General features: G+C 41.5%; 1 protein-coding gene across 1 annotated transcript in view; it reads left to right on the top strand.

The window, feature by feature from the left end:
• Positions 1–18,339, top strand: part of TNRC6B (trinucleotide repeat containing adaptor 6B) — a 177,591-nt gene that overhangs the window by 134,263 nt on the left and 24,989 nt on the right. The window contains exons 8-11 of the mRNA XM_068970331.1: positions 2,170–2,244; positions 3,395–3,440; positions 6,535–6,683; positions 12,263–12,388. Coding sequence (XP_068826432.1) covers positions 2,170–2,244; positions 3,395–3,440; positions 6,535–6,683; positions 12,263–12,388 — 396 coding nt within the window. The remainder of the gene's footprint in view (positions 1–2,169; positions 2,245–3,394; positions 3,441–6,534; positions 6,684–12,262; positions 12,389–18,339) is intronic.

Genomic DNA, 18,339 nt, shown 5'->3' on the forward strand with positions numbered 1-18,339 from the left:
CACCTAACTATGTCCTCTTTACCCCTCATCTTCCTTACCTTGAAGTCTCTTACCTACAAAATTCTCTCTGTAGATAAGGTGAAATTTTCAAAGAAACAAGATTTTTCTTCTTACTTCATTTTCCATATTATAATAATTCTTTGGGAACTTTCAGGACACCCTTTATAAATGTTTTATGCTTTTGTGTTCTAAAGCCTGATCCGTCCTTCAAGTAGGTCCCCCTGAATATGTAGAAGGGAAATCCACAGTAATACGGTTCCTCCAGCAGCAATCACCGTGACTCATTTTTGTCTGATTTGGGAAATTCCAAGGCCCCAAATCCTTTCTCAACAGAGCGAGGTGCCGGTGCTTAACCTGCGTTGGCGGCTAGGTGGTTTATCTCATCCTGCACCAGTGTGTCCTGTGCTTTTTATTTTCTGGATTGTAGAGCAACTTAGTTTCTCTTTTGATTTTCATAGTTTAATGAGGACTTTGGTTCAATCTCGAACCTGAGTGACTCTCAGTAGAAGCCCTCTTTTTCCATTCCAGCCTCTCATTCTACAAATTCATTAAGGGGAAAAAAGTTGGGTGGCCACGTATGTTATTTCAGCATGGGAGCCTTGCTGCTCTAAGAAAGACTTCATAACTAAAACTGGTTTTCAGGTACTGGACGCCATTTTAGAAGGTCTTCAGTTGACCAAGGGCTGTACCTTCTTCATCCCCTTCACCTATGGGATTTTGTTCTGAATACGATTACTTTGTTTTATAACCTGAGAATGCAGGTTGTTTCTGTTAGAAACATTTTGTTTAAGCAGTCATTTACAGTTTTCCCCCATAAAGGACTTTTATTTTCTTACTTCAGTCACAAAAGAAATTATTCTGTGAACTTTCTAACATTTTTAATACATTTGCACCGTCTAGTCTACTGTGGCTTTCTTTTTATTATTTACAAATTAATAATGAGACCGGATTCTAGGAAGACTGCTGAGGAAGCAACCAAGTGAAAGGTACTAGCCCACTCAGGGAACCACCAAGATTCAATGAGTTTAACTGGGAATTAACTGTTTCTGTTCCATGACTGGTGATTCTGACCCTTCTCTGTGTGTGTGTGTGTGTGTGTGTGTGTCTGGGTGTGTGTCTGGGTGTCTGGGTGTGTGTGTCTGTGTGTCTGTGTGTGTTCCAGTACAGCTGATGTAAAATCGACCGTCTTAACCAATTATAAGTGTACAGTTCAGCATTATGTGCATTCACGTGGTGCTGTCATCACTGACATCTGTCCACAAAGCCCTTCTCATCTTGCCCGCTGAAACTTTGTACCCATTAAACAGTAACTACCACTCCTCCCTCCCTCCAGGGAGGGCTTTTTTGACCTTTAAACCTGTAGAGGTACCTTAACACTTTCAGAAATAAAATTGACATGAGCAGTAGCATCAGAACACACAGAATTTTTACCTGGAGAATGCACACGTGCACAAAGCCCCATCATCTCCAGCCCCTACCAGGTTCCCATCATAGTTCCACTCACCTTCTCCATAGAAATAAAAGTGGAGCTGATGATTGGTTCCTTGTTCAGCAGAGAAATTAGTTTGTCCCCTGAAGAAACAAACAAAAACCCTCACCTGCCTGCCTTTGCAGTGAACTTGGTGATGGTGTCTTCTGCTGACTTCTTTCCACTTTCTACAGAGCCCCGTGTCCTTAACACTCTGAAACAAGCAAATGAAAGTGCTGCATGGATGAGCTCCTCCTTGTATCCACACAGAGAGTAATGACCAGTTTAAATAGGCTCCTTTCCAAATAACATGCACTGGCATCAAACTTTTTCTTGACTCCTAATAGAAACCGGCTTGGGTTACAAGGAGGAACTGAGAGGGAAAGTACTAGCTTGCAAGTGTTATATTTTAGAAAATCTGATGTTGACCCTTTATAGGGTGAAAGCCCTAGCTGACCATTTATTTTTCAAGTTACTTCTAACTCAGTGCAGTGAATAGAATAAGAATGAAAACATTGATGTAACTAAGGCCTGTTACTTTTTTATACTAACAGATCTATCAAAATAACTATAGTTAAAGAGAAATAGTTATGGTTGAAAAAGGTAAACTCTGGTTTTACATTTTTAGTCAGTACTTTTTTGCAACTCAGGAAGTTGAAATCAATTATTTGATTCTGAGGTTACATATTTCATTTCTGTAGTGCTCACTCAAAGGAGGAAACAGTGATTCATGGATGAATCCTCTTGCCAAACAGTTTTCAAATATGGGATTGCTGGTAAGTTTTCTTTTTTCATAGGTGTACTATATCCCAACTTTTACATTTAGTACAAATTTTAAGACCACTGACATATATAGTACAAAATTACAGATTTAGAAACTGGTTATGCAACGTTCCTGATTTGGATGAGGCAATGTTTCTTCTCTGTTCCTTTTTTCTTAATGAAATACTCCAGCATTTAAAGGTTACAGCTTTTAAATGTGTAGCCTTTGTATCTTTCCTTAGAAGGTTAGGGAAGAAAGAGCCAGGGACTTAAAATGTATATAACTTTTGCTGACTACTGTACCCACTTTAATATTATAATTTTAAAAAAAAAAAAACTGCCATAGCAGAATGACTAGGGAAACCATTTGTGATTAATTATATAGACAATTTTTGTAGAACTTCTAATTTTTTGGTCTTTGGGGAGCAATATGGGGACGCCGTGTCCCTGGTTGCCAAAAGACAGATGACTTGGCTACACATTGCAAGATTTGATGACTTGACAAGTCACGAGAAGAAGTTGTCATCATTTGGCTGCCACTCATGAAATTTGATCCTGAGCCGGCTGGAACTTGAGGACAGGGGTGTATTTCTCCAAGCAGCTGTTTAGCTATCACTCTGTCCATAGATTTACTGAAGCTAATCTGATGTGAAAACTGAATTTAGGAATAGAGGCACTGTTGCTGCTGCTGCTGCTGCTAAGTCGCTTCAGTCGTGTCTGACTGTGTGACCCCATAGACGGCAGCCCACCAGGTTCCGCCATCCCTGGAATTCTGCAGGCAAGAAAACTGGAGTGGGTTGCCATTTCCTTCTCCAATGCATGAAAGTGAAAAGTGAAAGTGACGTCGCTCAGTTGTGGCCGAGTCTTAGAGACCCCATGGACTGCAGCCCACCAGGCTCCTCCATCCATGGGACTTTCCAAGCAAGAGTACTGGAGTGGGGTGCATCGCCTTCTCCATAGAGGCCCTAGCAGCAGTGAAAATTACTCTTATGAAAAATGTTACTGTCTTCGTTCCAGTGGAAGATTTGTTTCCAAGGACCTGGTATAGTCCTAGATGTAAAGTAAGAGTAAGCTGTAGTTCGTGCATGAATAATGCTGTTTCTTCTCTGATTAAAGTGTTTAATTCCAGACTTTAATCTTCCTTCACTATTTTTTTTTTTCCAGAGTCAAACTGAAGATAACCCAAGTAGCAAAATGGATTTGTCTGTAGGTGTGTATCCTCCCACTAAACGAGTGGAATATGTTGTTATTTGTGATCCTTTGTTGGGATCCCTGCTCACTTTGAGTTGGGATGGGTGCAGTTCCTAGACTCATATTCCAACTTGCACTGTGGAAGGTACTGTGCTCGACACTAGGTAGGGATTGAAAACTGACAACAAGAACCAGGAAGTGTAAATGAGTGTAAATGAGCGGTGTGTGCCAGGTGTGAACAGTTGAGACTTGAAAGCCACTGGTTCACCGTGGAGAACCTGTATACCACATGAAGGAGTCGGCCTTTGCTCTTGGCACTTGTTGCCGTGGATGAGTGTATGCTCAGCTTTGCTGGATCCTCCACTGTTCTCAAGAGAGGCCAGAAATTCTTTTATGCTTTTAGTTTTAAATATTGAGAACTAATCCAGATTTAAAAATAAAAAACAAAATATTGTGGCCAAACACAAGCTGTCCGTGACCTTGCCAGAGTCATTCTCAGGTGGCCAGGCCTGTCTGCACCGAGATGTCATCAGTTCAGTCAGTTCAGCTCAGTCATGTCCGACTCTTTGCAACCCCATGCACTGCAGCACGCCAGGCTTCCCTGTCCATCACCAACTCCCAGAGCTTACTCAAACTTAGGTCCATCAAGTCGGTGATGCCATCCAACCATCTCATCCTCTGTCGTCCGCTTCTCCTCCCGCCTTCCATCTTTCCCAGCATCAGAGTCTTTTCCATTGAGTCAGTTCTTCACATCAAGTGGCCAAAGTATTGGAGTTTCCGCTTCAGCATCAGTCCTTCCAATGAATATTCAGGACTGATTTCCTTTAGGCTGGACTGATTGGATTTCCTTGCAGTCCAAGGGACTCTCCAAGAGTCTTCTCTAACACCACAGTTCAAAAGCATCAGTTCTTCGGCACTCAGCTTTCTTTATGGTCCAACTCTCACATCCATATGTGACTACTGAAAAAACCATAGCTTTGACTAGACGGACCTTTGTTGGCAAAGTAATGTCTCTGGTTTTTAATATGCTATCTAGGTTGGTCATAGCTTTTCTTCCGAGGAGCCAGAGTCTTTTAATTTCATGGCTGCAGTCACCATCTGCACTGATTCTGGAGCCCCCCAAAATAAAGTCAGCCACTGTTTCCACCATTTCCCCATCTATTTGTCGTGAAGTGATGGGACTGGACGCCATCATGTTAGTTTTCTGAACATTGAGTTTTAAGCCAACTTTTTCACTCTGCTCTTTCACTTTCATCAAGAGGCTCTTTAGTTCTTTTTCGCTTTCTGCCATAAAGGTGGTGTCATCTGCATATCTGAGGTTGTTGATACTTCTCTCAGCAATCTTGATTCCAGCTTGTGCTTCATCCAGCCCAGCGTTTCTCATGATGTCCTCTGCATCGAAATTAAATAAGCACCATGACATATACAGCCATGACATAATCCTTCCTCGATTTGGAACCAGTCTGTTCCATGTCCAGTTCTAACTGGTACTTCTTGACCTGCATACTGATTTCTCAGGAGGCAGATCAGGTCGTCTGGTATTCCCATCTCTTCAGGAATGTTCCACAGTCTGTTGTGATCCACACAGTCAGAGGCTTTGGTGTAGTCAGTAAAGCAGAAGTAGATGTTTTTCTGGAACTCTCTTGCTTTTTCAATGATCCAGCGGATGTTGGCAAATCTGCCTTTTCTAAATCCAGCTTGAACATCTGGAAGTTCACAGTTCATGTATTGTTGAAGCCTGGCTTGAAGAAATTTGAGCATTACTTTGCTAGCATGTGAAAGTGAAAGTTACTCAGTTGTGTCTGACTCTGCAACCCCGTGGACTATACAGTCCATGGAATTCTCCCGGCTAGAATACTGGAGTGGGTAGCCTTTCCCTTCACCAGGGGATCGTCTCAACCCAGGGATTGGACTCAGGTCTCCCACATTGCAGGCAGTTTCTTTACCAGCTGAGCCACAAGGGAAGCCCTTACTAGCGTGTGAGATGAGTGCAATTGTGCCATAGTTTGAACATTCTTTGGCATTGCCTTTCTTTGGGATTAGAATGAAAACTGACCTTTTCCAATCTTGTGGTCACTGATGAGTTTTCCAAATTTGCTGGCATATTGAGTCATATTAGGGACCAACTGCCCTTTGCAGGTAGAGCAGGTGCAGCATCAGCCCTTCATCTGGGGGCTCTTTGCAGTGATGCTGTTGCTCACCTGGAAGAACTTAAGAAAGAATCAAATCTGGAAGAAAAGAAAACACTCCTGGGAGATAAAAGAAACAGCCTGTGATCTGTGATACTCTTAAATAGGAGAATAACTTAAAAATGAGTTGCATGTCACTGTACAACAGCAAATTCATAGACATGTGGAAGAAAGTGGAATAGTCATTGCATCTGGGAGATGACATTGTACCAGCAACCATTGCCCGTGTTCAATTCAAGAGTTCTAAATTTTAGGGCAACAACCATGCTTCTTTGCTGTTTGTAGTCCTAGTAATTACATTTCACAGCTGGAACTATTTGTCTTGCAGATGCTAAAAAAGCAACAAGATACACATCCTCTCACTGAGGATATTTGAATATAAAAGCAAGATATATTCATCAAACATGTCAGTAACTAGTTTAAGTATCTTTTTAGTTAGATTTTGACTAGGTTAGCCCTAAGACTCTTTCAGTCTTCGATAGAAAACCAGCTTCAGCTGATATATGTTGAGGGTTTTAGAGAGATTGTTTTGTTCTTTTTAAAGCATCCGTGTATGCTTCCCTGGGCTTCCCTGGTGGCTCAGAGGGTAAAGCATCTGCCTACAATGTGGGGGACCTGGGTTCAATCCCTGGGTTGGGAAGATCTCCTGGAGAAGGAAATGGCAAACCACCCCAGTACTCTTGCCTAAAAAGTCCCATGGACAGAGAAGCCTGGTAAGCTACAGTCCATGGGGTAGCAAAGAGTTGGACACAACTGAGCAACTTCACTTTCTGTATGTTTCAGGGAGGACCATCAGCAGCCTGAACAGTGAGAACTCTTCTGGTCTATACCTGCACGCTCCAGAGGGTGTTGGGACAGGTGACTCTTGGTCATGAGGGAGACATTGAGGATTAACATTTTCATTCTTTCTGTGTTACTTTTCAGGGAGCCTTCCAGATAAAAAATTTGATGTGGACAAGCGAGCAATGAATCTCGGGGATTTTAATGATATCATGAGGAAGGATCGATCTGGGTTCCGTCCACCTAATTCCAAAGACATGGGAACCACAGATAGTGGGCCTTATTTTGAGAAGGTGAGTTGAATCCTTGGTTTAAGATAACCACTTTGGTTCCCATTTGTCTTTTCATATTTAATTCCAGAAGGAAGCATAGAATTACTGAACTGCATGGGGGAAAAAAAACAACACAAGCATCACCTGCATTTGAACGGTGACATGAAAATAGTTGATGTTGACAGGTGATTAGGCAGCAGCTAGAACCATCTGTCTTTAGAATGCAAGTACTGTGAACAAGGTCTGAGTTTTGGGGAGTTTATGAAGTTTGAGGGGGGTGTGGTCTGACTATAGTGTGGGAAATGCACACTGAAAACATATAAAAGAAATTCTAGAGACAGAGTTATCCTGAATTCTTTTTCCTGCTACTGTTCAATTACAAATTAAATTTTGAATCTTGTGCAAATACTCTAGGTCTACTAAGGCCTTGCCTTTTAGTTTTGTTAAGATGACCCAAAACTTTCTCCTTTGCTATTCCTAAAAAAAACTCTGTTGTCTTCTTTCTCCATTTCCTTAATGATCTGTTTTTAGTTATGATCATATCCTGTTCAAATTCTCAGCTACCTGCTTTAAACAAGTCATTTATACCTATCTGTTGGGATTTTTAACATTTCTAATGGAGGAGGTCGTTACTTGTTTCAGAATACCAACTTGTGATATTCCTGGTCTTCGGAAGGCAGTTAAAACCAAAATTTGTAGATTTGGCACGTTTTTGAAACCACTGATGCTGGTCCAGACAGCAAACATATTCATAAGAAGATGACTTTGGCTTCTGTTTCAGCAGCCACATAGTTAGAGTCATCAATATTAGATCCCTGAAACTAAAGTGTCTGGCAATTTTTATCGTAGTGCAATGGACAGAATGTGTTACTAACTTAGAGGATACAAATCTATAGCAGAGAGGATGACAGATGGTGTCTGTTGGGCAAAGTATGATGGTGATGATCAGATCCAAATTCTATCCTCGTTTACTGCTAATACACTCTAACTTTGTTTGTTCCTGGTGTCTCTCTTTTCCCTTCTTGCATTCTGTTGCTTCACTAACCAACACTCATTGCGATTGGCTAACTGCTACTACTTTTCAGCTGACTTTGCCTTTCTCCAATCAAGATGGGTGCCTTGGGGATGAGGCTCCCTGCTCTCCTTTCTCCCCTTCTCCCAGCTACAAGCTGTCTCCCTCTGGTTCCACACTACCCAACGTCAGCCTTGGAGCAATCGGCACAGGGCTCAACCCCCAAAACTTCGCTGCTAGACAAGTAAGGAGGCCTCTCAAATTTATAACTGCTTGGCTGTGGCCTCGCCTTGGCCCTGGTCTGCAGTTTATTGCATCATTTGTCTGTCTTGGGAAATTTGTTGATTACTGAATGCACAGAATGATATTAAATTTAGGCTTTTTATTTAGCTCTTTCAGCCCATAGAACCCATCTCTCTTCATGTTTCTCAACATGGGTTTTATTTTAAATCTGTTTCTTTTGTCTTCCCATTTTTGGTCATAAGTTCACGCTTCATAAGTTAGTGAGTTGCTTGCTTAGGAAAATGTTAAAGAGGCTGTACAGGTACCTTCTATCTAATTTAGTGACATATTTGCCATTTTGAACATTAGATTGAATGGCAAGTACTACCTTTGATGTCTTTTCAATCTAATGTAATTGCTAATTAAAAAATAGCACCAGAACTAATAAGATTAAATATTTGAGGGTTATGGCAGCTTAGAAATGCAGTGTCTTCAGATATAAAATTGCTCAGACAAAGGTAATTTATATCTCACATAATGAAGCTTTAAGAAGACCACATGCTGCCCAGTGTTTGATTCAGGCTAGAGTAGCACCTTTCCTAGAGCTGGATCTGCCAGTCCTCCAAGGAAGGCTGTGCAGTAGAAACAGGCCTGTTACGGCCGGCGTAGTAATGCCTCTTTGCTTTTGCAGGCTTGAGCAGATGCAGCCGGCCTCTGTCTGTCACCTTGCAGTAGCTCTGTTGTAGTTTTTGTGGAGAAAACCAGAAATCTGGGGTCAATTCTTTTGTGACAGTGGCTCCAGCAGTATTTTCCTAGCCTTATTTCCATGACTACTTACCTGCCCTTCTGGCCTTCACCTCTGGATATCATGGAAAGACATTTAATTATCAGTTGTAGCCATTCTGGTTTCCCATGATGACTTTCATATATAAATGAAAAGCTGGTATAAAACACTTCTTACTCCATAGTCCTCAGACTCCATGTAGATCTTTCATACACTGATTGTTGCCTTAGCACGTTTTAAAACATGGATCATATTATGTCCATGTGTTCAAATTGGTTAACTCTGGGTTGGGAGTTACAGGTAATTTTTTGTTTTCTTCCTTTATATTTCACTCTTTTTCTTAACATTTCCACAGAGGACGTGGTGGCTCTGTATTGCTTATCTAAACAGAGAGGAGCAGTTGTATCAGTTTTGGTGGGGAGGAGGGCTCTTTGGGTTGAGTTATAGAAAATATAACATAGTCTTCACACTGTTGGTGAATGGGTGATTATAAATATACTCCCAGGACCACCTGATTATCAGATACTTTTAGTACATAAACTTTAATGTAAGTGACCAAACTTGCTGTGCACTGGACTCTTAAAAAAGGTCATTCCTCTTCAGTTTTTTATCTGTGGATTACTACAAAGTCCATTGTAAACCAAGTTGCTATATACATGTTCTATCCAAATAAGGTTATGTTTTTTTTCATACTGTTTTCATGAAGAGTTTCATGAAAAGTATGCAATATACTGCATAATTTGAAATTTAAGAGTTTTGTTCAAAGCACAGAAGATTTCGATCAGCTTAATAGCCTTGTTTTTAGTTTATATACCTTTCTAAGTTAAACCACTGTAGTTGGGGCAAATATCACCAATAATTAGTAGGTTCAGGTCATCCTAAAAGTCTCACACACAGCAGTGAACTTTTAGAAATATATAAAGCTTTTGATGCCAGTTTTCCTAATCTCAAAATATAGTTTTTAAAAAGATTGAATTTGTATGATTACCATTCTATACATTACTGTGAAAAATAGCTACTTCTGAGCCAAGAAGATGACCCAACTTATGATGCCAAGGTTCCATATTAAAAAATGGTCCCAGTGCTTCACTTTCTGCAGAAACATGGGTCTTATGTTGCCAGACTTTGTTTCTTTTCAAGAGGTACTGGAAATAAATTCATTAAAAAGAGAGAGAAGGTGGGAGTTTCCTGGTTGCCTAGCGGTTAGAATTCTGGGTTTTCATGATTGAGGCCTGGGTTCAATCCTTGGTTAGGGAACTGAGATCACACAAGCCGTGTGGCCCCCCTCCCCCAAAAAAGGAAGATTTAACAGTTAATAATGAGTAAAAATGATCTAAAAAGGGTTTTGTTTTTAAGAAGAAAGAGAAGGTATTTTTTTGTATAAACTTACGTTGACTTACCTTTGTTATTATCCATCAGAGTGCTTGGTGTGGCTTACGAGACACTTGATCATGAAAACCTAAAACCTTTGGTGGGAGTAGAATGGGCTCTTTGTACTAGGAATAGGAAAGTAGGGATTGATTTTACAAAAACTAAAAAAAACTAATACCTCTTACCAGAAAGAGAGGCTGAGATTTAAAATAACCCCTACAAAGCAGGTTGGGAGCCTTACAAAACATAGGTCTGGGGTTTAGCTGTCAGAAACCCCACCATCCAAAGACCCTCCCCTCCATGAATAATTGACATCTATTAACTAAGTCATTATTTGATAATAAAGTGTAAGAACCATCTTAGCAACATAGTCTGAGCAAAATAAGTGTTTCCTGTTCTCATTATAGGACCTAAGCTCCTGACTGCTAGGGTCTCAGAAAAGTTAGAGCTGAGCCATTTCACCTCAGAGTGACAGATTTGATTAGTACGACAGGAGAGGTGCAGATATTGAAGTTTCTAGAACTAAAGGTCTTTTCATGTTTAAACAGTCCTTTGGGAGATTAAAAATTCATGGTGAATCTTCAGGTTTCTTTTATGAGATATACATAGATTTTAATTGCCATTTCTACTTTATGTTCACAGTCATTTTTATTTTCAATGCTTTTAAGTTCATTAATTTCCCTGAAGCAATCCCTTAATCTGTTTTGAATCATTAAGCCATCAAAATATCTTTAGTGCTCTAGAACTTAATGATACCATTATAAAATTCTTCTGTAAAATTACCTAAATCCCCACAATTCCAGGGATAAGAATGGTGGTGGCAACCTCAGCCCAGAGCCCAGAGACTGGGTATAAGTGGTGGTGTAGCCGTCTTCACCAATGATGTTCGGTGGGATGTTCGTTTTCAAGTGTGTGAAATTGGTGGGTCGTGGATGTTTGCAAATGATGCACTCATCCTACAGACCAGGGCTTGATTGAGTTTCTGTGAATACAAAGAGGGAAATTTGAAGCTGGTGGTGGAAAGACAGGGTGGAAGATAACTATAATATGATTTGATGGTGGAGCCTGTCAAAGAGATTTCAGGTGTTTTGAAAACATAGAGGTAGGCTCAGTGAATTTGAATGTAAAATGAGGAAAAAGGTCAGGGGGAAGATATCCTTGATGAGGATGACCTCTGAGCTGGCATTTGCAGAGGCCGAGTGAAGATGGTGTAGAAAACTGCATCATACGGGGGCAACGCAGCGTCAGGTCTTACTGAACATGATTTCAAGGGCCATCGTATGTAGCCCCGCTTTCGATAGCTCTCTAATTGGAACAGTCTTAGAAGTGCCTCAGCGAGTTGATCCTCCAGAAATCAGGGGCCTAAGCTTGTTTTATTGGTTTTTGTTTTTTACAGAGTTAAGACATTTTTTTATACAGCCCTGCTTGTTTTTCTTTAACTTAGCTTTCAGAGATAAGGAAACTAAATATACTTCTGTCCCATTATTTCAGTAGCCACATAATAGTCCATCTAATGAATGGCTGTAATTTTTGACTAATACTCATACATTTCAATGAGAAGTTACAGGTGAGTAATACTTTGTGTGTCCCGGGAATGATTTTTCACTTTTCCCCTTTCTTCCTCTTTTATCTCACTCTCGGACTGATTTACATTTCCTCCTTTACCAAAGAAGGGACCAAGGAGAGCCCAAGACAGGGAAGGGTGTTCACATCAGGAGTAGGGTCCTCAGGGAGCCAGGCTCACAGTTGAATGGCACTGATTTTGTGATCAAATCAGCCAATTTAGAGAAGTTATATCATGGTATTATTTTACAGCTGATATTATTCACAGTCCTGCATTTTTTACTCAAGTGCCTTTCAAAATGGGTCTCAGATTATATAGTTTGAGAATAAATTCTGTAAACCCAATCTTAAAGAAGTAGTTGTATAAATGTTACACTGCCTTTGCCTTTCAGTAACAACAAATTAGTGCTTTTTCTAACATTTCACTAAGTTTAACTCTTTTGGTTTGTATCAGGCTGCAGGGTGGTGATGGTATGCCCATGATTGAATTTGAATACTATCCCAAGGTCAGGAACTTTTTTCAGTTCCAACGTTCTGTGATTCCTTGGAACACAGGATGCTGCTTCTGAGGGATAGGATACCTGAACTGTTTCTTTGTGCATTTCCTCGTGTTAACAAAAGGCCTCACTGCCGCTCTTCTGTTCACAGGGTGGCAATCATGGTTTGTTTGGAAATAGCACAGCACAATCGAGAGGCGTGCACACCCCCGTGCAGCCACTGAACTCTTCTCCTAATCTCCGGGCGCAAGTGCCTCCCCAGTTCATTTCCCCCCAGGTAAGTAACTTCATGGATCCACAGTTTAGAAGTAAAGTCCAGGTGGTTACCAGTTGTCAGCTGACTGGGTTTGTGGGCATAAAAGGAATAACAGTTACCATCTAAAGTGAAAAATCCAGATGCCAAGGATCAAGAGTTTTAGAACAGGATGGCATTTCTTGTTTTTTGTCTTTATTTTATCATGCGTACAAAGTAGATGTTTTTGCATGAAAAACATTATAATTATAATGCCTTTTAGATCACCTGTATGTTTTTCCAGTACTATATTGACTTTTTAAATTGTGTATGATTAAAACTACTCTATAAATTCTGATGCGTCAATACTCAATAGTTGGTTTCCCTCAAGGATTCAGGGAAGCACCAGGTTCTGGGTTATTCTTAAAATTTTTGAGGAGATACGTACTAAAATACTGACTGGGTGCTCTTGGGGGGTTTAGAACTGGTGAGGTGGCAGAAACTCATTCACAGAGCAACTTTGCATAGGACAGAGTCCTTTGGGTACGATGGGAACCCTTTAGGGCCCTCCATTAGCAAGAGATGGTCATTGAGTTGTTTGGGGGTTTATAGGTAAGAGAATTGTGCCAGTCTACCACATACTGCCCCTCATACCCTTTTGTGAGAAAAATAAAAGCTGAGAAGCTAGAGTAAGGATTTAGTGTGGAATCAAGATTTAGAGCTTTGGGTCTGTTCCATTGTATAAAAGGGAGTAAAGGTACTTACTAGATCCAGCCAACACGTTGTGAAGGATAAGGTTCTGTTTGGGTTTGTTTGGGTTTTTTTTTTTTTTTTTTTGATACATCTTTTGAGAAAGAAGTCAAAAATATTTATTTGGAACCATAATTTGTAGATTTCAGATGTTGCTTGTAACATTGAGTCTCTGTCCATCTTAGTAGAGAAGGAATGTTGATTGTGCCCCCTGTTCCGTCATCAGTCCTGTCTGGGAGTCCACTTAGGTCCCTCTTCTTCCCCTTCCCTCTCTCTTGAGTTCCATCCATCCTTCAAGTCCCCGGTAGACAGAGCTGTTCCTGACTTTCCCAGCACTTTACAGCAGCAGCATTTTGACTCTTAGAGCACTTGGCCAGCGTGCCTGGGTGTCAGGCCAGCAGTCAGCCATGGTGATCCAGTGTCAACTGCCTATTGGCAGCGCCGAGATGAAGAAGAGGCTGTCTCTACCATGGCAGCCTCCTGGAGTTGGTGGCAATGGTGGCAGCATAGTTGGCAGATGATGTGCTAATGTATGGAAATGCTTAACAGGGTCAGGGAGCCGGGTGGGGCCTCAAACTGGTAGTGGCGTTGATGCCTGAGTCAGTTCCCTGGGCATGGCTGGAGAAAAGGTGCCCTCCAGGAGACAGGAGAAGTTTATGTAGGGGTAGTAACATCTGGAAGAGCACGGCCAGTATGGGGAAGCACGGTTATTAGTCTGGGCTTGTGTAAGCAGAGGTGTGCTGCCTAGAGGGGAACAGGAAGGAGCTTGTCAGAAAGTTTGGGACTACATTTGGAACAGTTTTGTTTGCCTTGCTAAGGAGTTTGGACTTTGTCCTTTGGTTACTGTGGTTGGTAACCATTATCTTGGCTGCTGTTTAAAAATAGTTTCTGGGTCTTCCTCCATCTACTGAGACACTGTGTCTTGGGACCTCATTACCCCCAGGTGATTCTTACCTGCTCACTAGAGTTGGGCTGCTCCTGCCAAAGATGATAAAGTATTAGGCAAGATAGCACGGTAGTACAGAAGGCATGTGTGAATGACAGAATCACTAAAGCAAAGGAGCTCAGTCACGAAGCTAGTGCAGGAATCTAGGTACGACTGTGGCCGAGGGAGTCAACACCTTGTGAAGGTTGCCGGTGATCTCCGTGTTGTGGATTCCAGTGGTCTGTTCCCCAGTTGCTTTTTCCTCATGATCAGCCTTTCACCCAGTTGATCACTTCCTGCTCTCTGACACTGCTCGCTTGGCTTTCGGTCACACTCTGTATTAGCTCTCCATCTGCCTTGTCTTCTGTCTGCTTTACCAGCTCTTCCTCACTTCCCCCATGTTTAAGCATGAGAGTACCCCAATCTCAATATCTGAACCTCTCCTCACCACCTAAAGCTACTGCTAGGTGATCTCACCCAGTGGAATGAGTTTAGAATACTGACAGTTCCAAAATTGTGACTTCAGCCTAGTTCTCTCTTCGCAACTCCACAGACTTCTGGCATCTTCACTAGGATGCCTTACAGGCATCTGAAGTGAACATGCCTGAAACAGAACTTCAGCTTCATCCCACTCTCCCCTCAAGACATCCTCTTCTTCCAGGAACATGGCACTCTTATCCTTTAGGTGCTCTGGCCAAAGACCTCACAGCCCACAGCCAGTCCAGCAACAAATCTTCCTTCAAAACGTCATCCAGCGTCCAACCATTCCCTCCCATGGCCACAGTCTCCTGACTGGTCCCACCCTGTTTCATCCCCTACCTGCTGCCTCGAGTCCATTTTCCACCCAGAGTTCAGACTGACGCTCTAAAACTGCACTGTCCAGGGTAGCCATTAGCCATGTGAGTGCTTAAAATGCAACTCATGGAGTGGAAGAACTGAATTTTTAGTTTTAATAGATATAAATTTAAATAGGCACACCAGGTTAACGACTACTGTACGGACAGTGCAGATGTAGAACATTGCCGTCAGCACAGAAAGTTAAGGGCACTGCTCTCCTGGCTTCCTCTCTCAGAGATTGCAAAGCCAACTCTTCACTGTGATCTTTGAGGCTCTTGGTTACCTCCCTGCCTCCCACACCTGCTCTGTTGGTTCAGGCCTCTCCAGCCAACTGGCCCCCAGTGCAGTACATGCTTCTAGAATGCTGTTCTCCCCGATTGCCACGTGGCTCCTTCTCTACTTCCTTCAGAGCTCTGCCTCAGCCCCACCCTATCAGGGAGGCTATCGCGGGCTGTGTACATTACACGACCACTGTTAACCCCTCACCTCCCACCCCCAGCCCAGGAGTGAAGTAAGCTCCAAAGTAGCAGGGTCTGTGTCTGCTCTGTTCACTACTACGTCCTAAAGACCCTGCAGAGTGTGTGTTTTGAGTTCAGTAAGCAGATGTCAAGTCACGGGAAGATGCATTTCAGAATGATCTAGAAAGTGGAATTGTTAGATGAGCACAGTTAACTTAGTCTAAGAGACTTGGGGGCTGCAAATCTCTTGATGACCAAATCTGCTCTATTTGGAAAGAAAAGTACTTGTGTTCCCCTACACTTTTGAAATGTGTTTATTTAGCAAAATGTGTTTCAGTTCAGTTCAGTCGCTCAGTTGTGTCCGACTCTTTGCAACCCCATGAATCGCAGCACGCCAGGCCTCCCTGTCCATCACCAACTCCCGGAGTTCACTCAGACTCAGGTCCATCGAGTCAATGATGCCATTCAGCCATCCCATCCTCTGTCGTCCCCTTCTCCTCCTGCCCCCAATCCCTCCCAGCATCAGAGTCTTTTCCAACAAGTCAACTCTTGGCATCAGGTGGCCAAAGTACTGGAATTTCAGCTTTAGCATCATTCCTTCCAAAGAAATCCCAGGGTTGATCTCCTTCAGAACGGACTGGTTGGATCTCCTTGCAGTCCAAAGGGACTCTCAAGAGTCTTCTCCAACACCGCAGTTCAAAAGCATCAATTCTTTGGCGCTCAGCCTTCTTCACAGTCCAGCTCTCACATCCATACATGACCACAGGAAAAACCATAGCCTTGACTAGACGGACCTTAGTCGGCAAAGTAATGTCTCTGCTTTTGAATATGCTATCTAGATAAGGAGGGCAAAATATTAAACAATGGACTCTTCAGGGTTTTTCCTAACATTTACATATTTTAAAAGACGAAACAGTTAGGTTTAAAAAAAAAAATCAAGTAAAGAGAATATAATAACCACACTGAAAGTTTGGATTGTGCAGAAAAATTTCTTCCTGAACCTACCCTCCCACCCCACTGGAAGCAATGACAAGAGTTATATTTACACAACCCCCAGATCAGACTTTGTTCATATTCAGGCACACTTTTCACATAGTTGCATTCATGGTCACGATAGCCTGTTATTTTTGTTAACATTGGGTCATAATATTTTCTCATCCCTAAGACAGTCTTTGGATCAGTCATTCTTAATGAAGAAGGCAAATGTTCTTTCAAGTAAGCTTGCTTTGGTTTGCCTTTCCCCATTATTGGGTGTTAAATTATTTCTAATTTTTTCACTGTTTTAAGTTAATGCTATGGAAAAATCCTTATACATTATCTTTGCCCACATTATTTCTAAATTTAGTTGCCCAGAACAAAATTCTGGGTCAAAGCACACAAACATTTAAAATTGATGAATATTACCAAATTTCACATCTGTTCTAACCGATTTCTAGGGATGGTCAATAATTAATGTAGATGTGGGAAGAAAACATCGAAACTCATCTTTGAGATTTTTTACAAGTGTTCCAGACCATGGATTTTCTCCCTTGTCTTATTCCTCCCGTTTCTCAAATGTTCCAAAAGTAACCTGTTCTAGAGGTTTTTATCTTGGTTTTAAATTGCTGTCTTTTTGCACCTGTAATTCTTTGTTTAATGCCATATTGACTCCAACTCGAGCTTCACTTTCTCCAACCCAGCTGGAGATTGAAGGGCTTTTAAGCCAGAATAATTAATTCCCTGCTATGGAAATGTGCAGACCTGCACTTTAATTACTCTGCAACCCAGGTATGAATAGCCACTTGCCCAGGAACCCAGTGAAGCATCTGTCTAGTCCTTTTATATTCACTGGAGGAGGACAGTACCGTGACTCTGAAGAGAGAAGCTGAACAAGGCTAGACAGGAAGTCCTCAAAGGGCAACCTTGATAGTCTTTTCTTAAAAATTACAAACGAAAAGAAAAAAATTATGAACAATGTATCTTTTACTTTTTAAAATTTTGTTTATTTTTTGTTTATATTTGTTTATAAATTTTATTTTATTAAAACAATTCATTAATAAATTTAAATTTATTTATAAATTTTAATTTATTTGTTCTTATGCTGCTTTGTTGGCCATGCGTGGGCGCTCTCTAGTTGTGGTGAGCAGCTGGCTTCTCATCGCAGTGGCTTCTTTCTTTGTGGAGCATGAGCTCTAGGGTGCAAGGTTTCAGTAGTTGTGGAACATGGGCTCAGTAGTTGCCCTGCAGCATATGGAGCCTTCCTGGGCCAGGGATCAAACCTGTGTCCCCCACATTGGCAGGCAGATTCCTAACCACTGGGCCACCAGGGAAGTCCCTTGATGGTCTTTATGACTGTCAACATATAGAACATATGAGATGCTGGCATTTAAAGTAAAGTATAAAAATACTTTGTGTTAGCATTTCTTTACTTTTCTTTATAGTCTTTTTGTGTCTGTCTTTATATTGTTTCATGTTCCCTTTTTTGAACTTTATGTAATAAAGTTATACAGTATATAACCTTCTCTGATTTTTTAACTTCTTATTACTTCTAAGATTTTGATTTGGGCAATTGTGGTTCATATTGCACTCTACTGTATGAATATACCGTCGTTCACTTACCTATTGAGTGGTTTCCAGATTGTTGCTATTTTGAGCATTGCTGCTGCAAATATTCCTCTGTTTGTCTCCTCAGGTGAGTTTCTCTGGGGTATTTCTGGGTCATGGGCATGTTTTACTTTGAGTGGTGGTTTCTTTAGCTAATTGTGAGTAGTAGGAATAGTAAGATGGCTGGGGGGATCATAGGCTCCTGGTTAGGGATGTCAGCTATTCTCAAGACTGAAGAGAAATGGTGATCAAGAGACCAGCCAATTTATCCAGTAGATCTTTTAAACCTGAGAGAAGGGAGGAGAAATGACAATTCAGACAATGGCTCTTTATTTTGGAAGCCAGTAGGCTGGGAAACAAAATAAGCAAAGGAGATTTCCCCGTGAATCATGGAGGAAAGCTTTGGAGAGGAAGTTAGAAACAGTGGTCATCAGTGCAGACAG

Source organism: Capricornis sumatraensis, chromosome 4, assembly GCF_032405125.1.
Source record: "Capricornis sumatraensis isolate serow.1 chromosome 4, serow.2, whole genome shotgun sequence".
In the NCBI taxonomy this organism is placed as follows: Eukaryota; Metazoa; Chordata; class Mammalia; order Artiodactyla; family Bovidae; genus Capricornis; species Capricornis sumatraensis.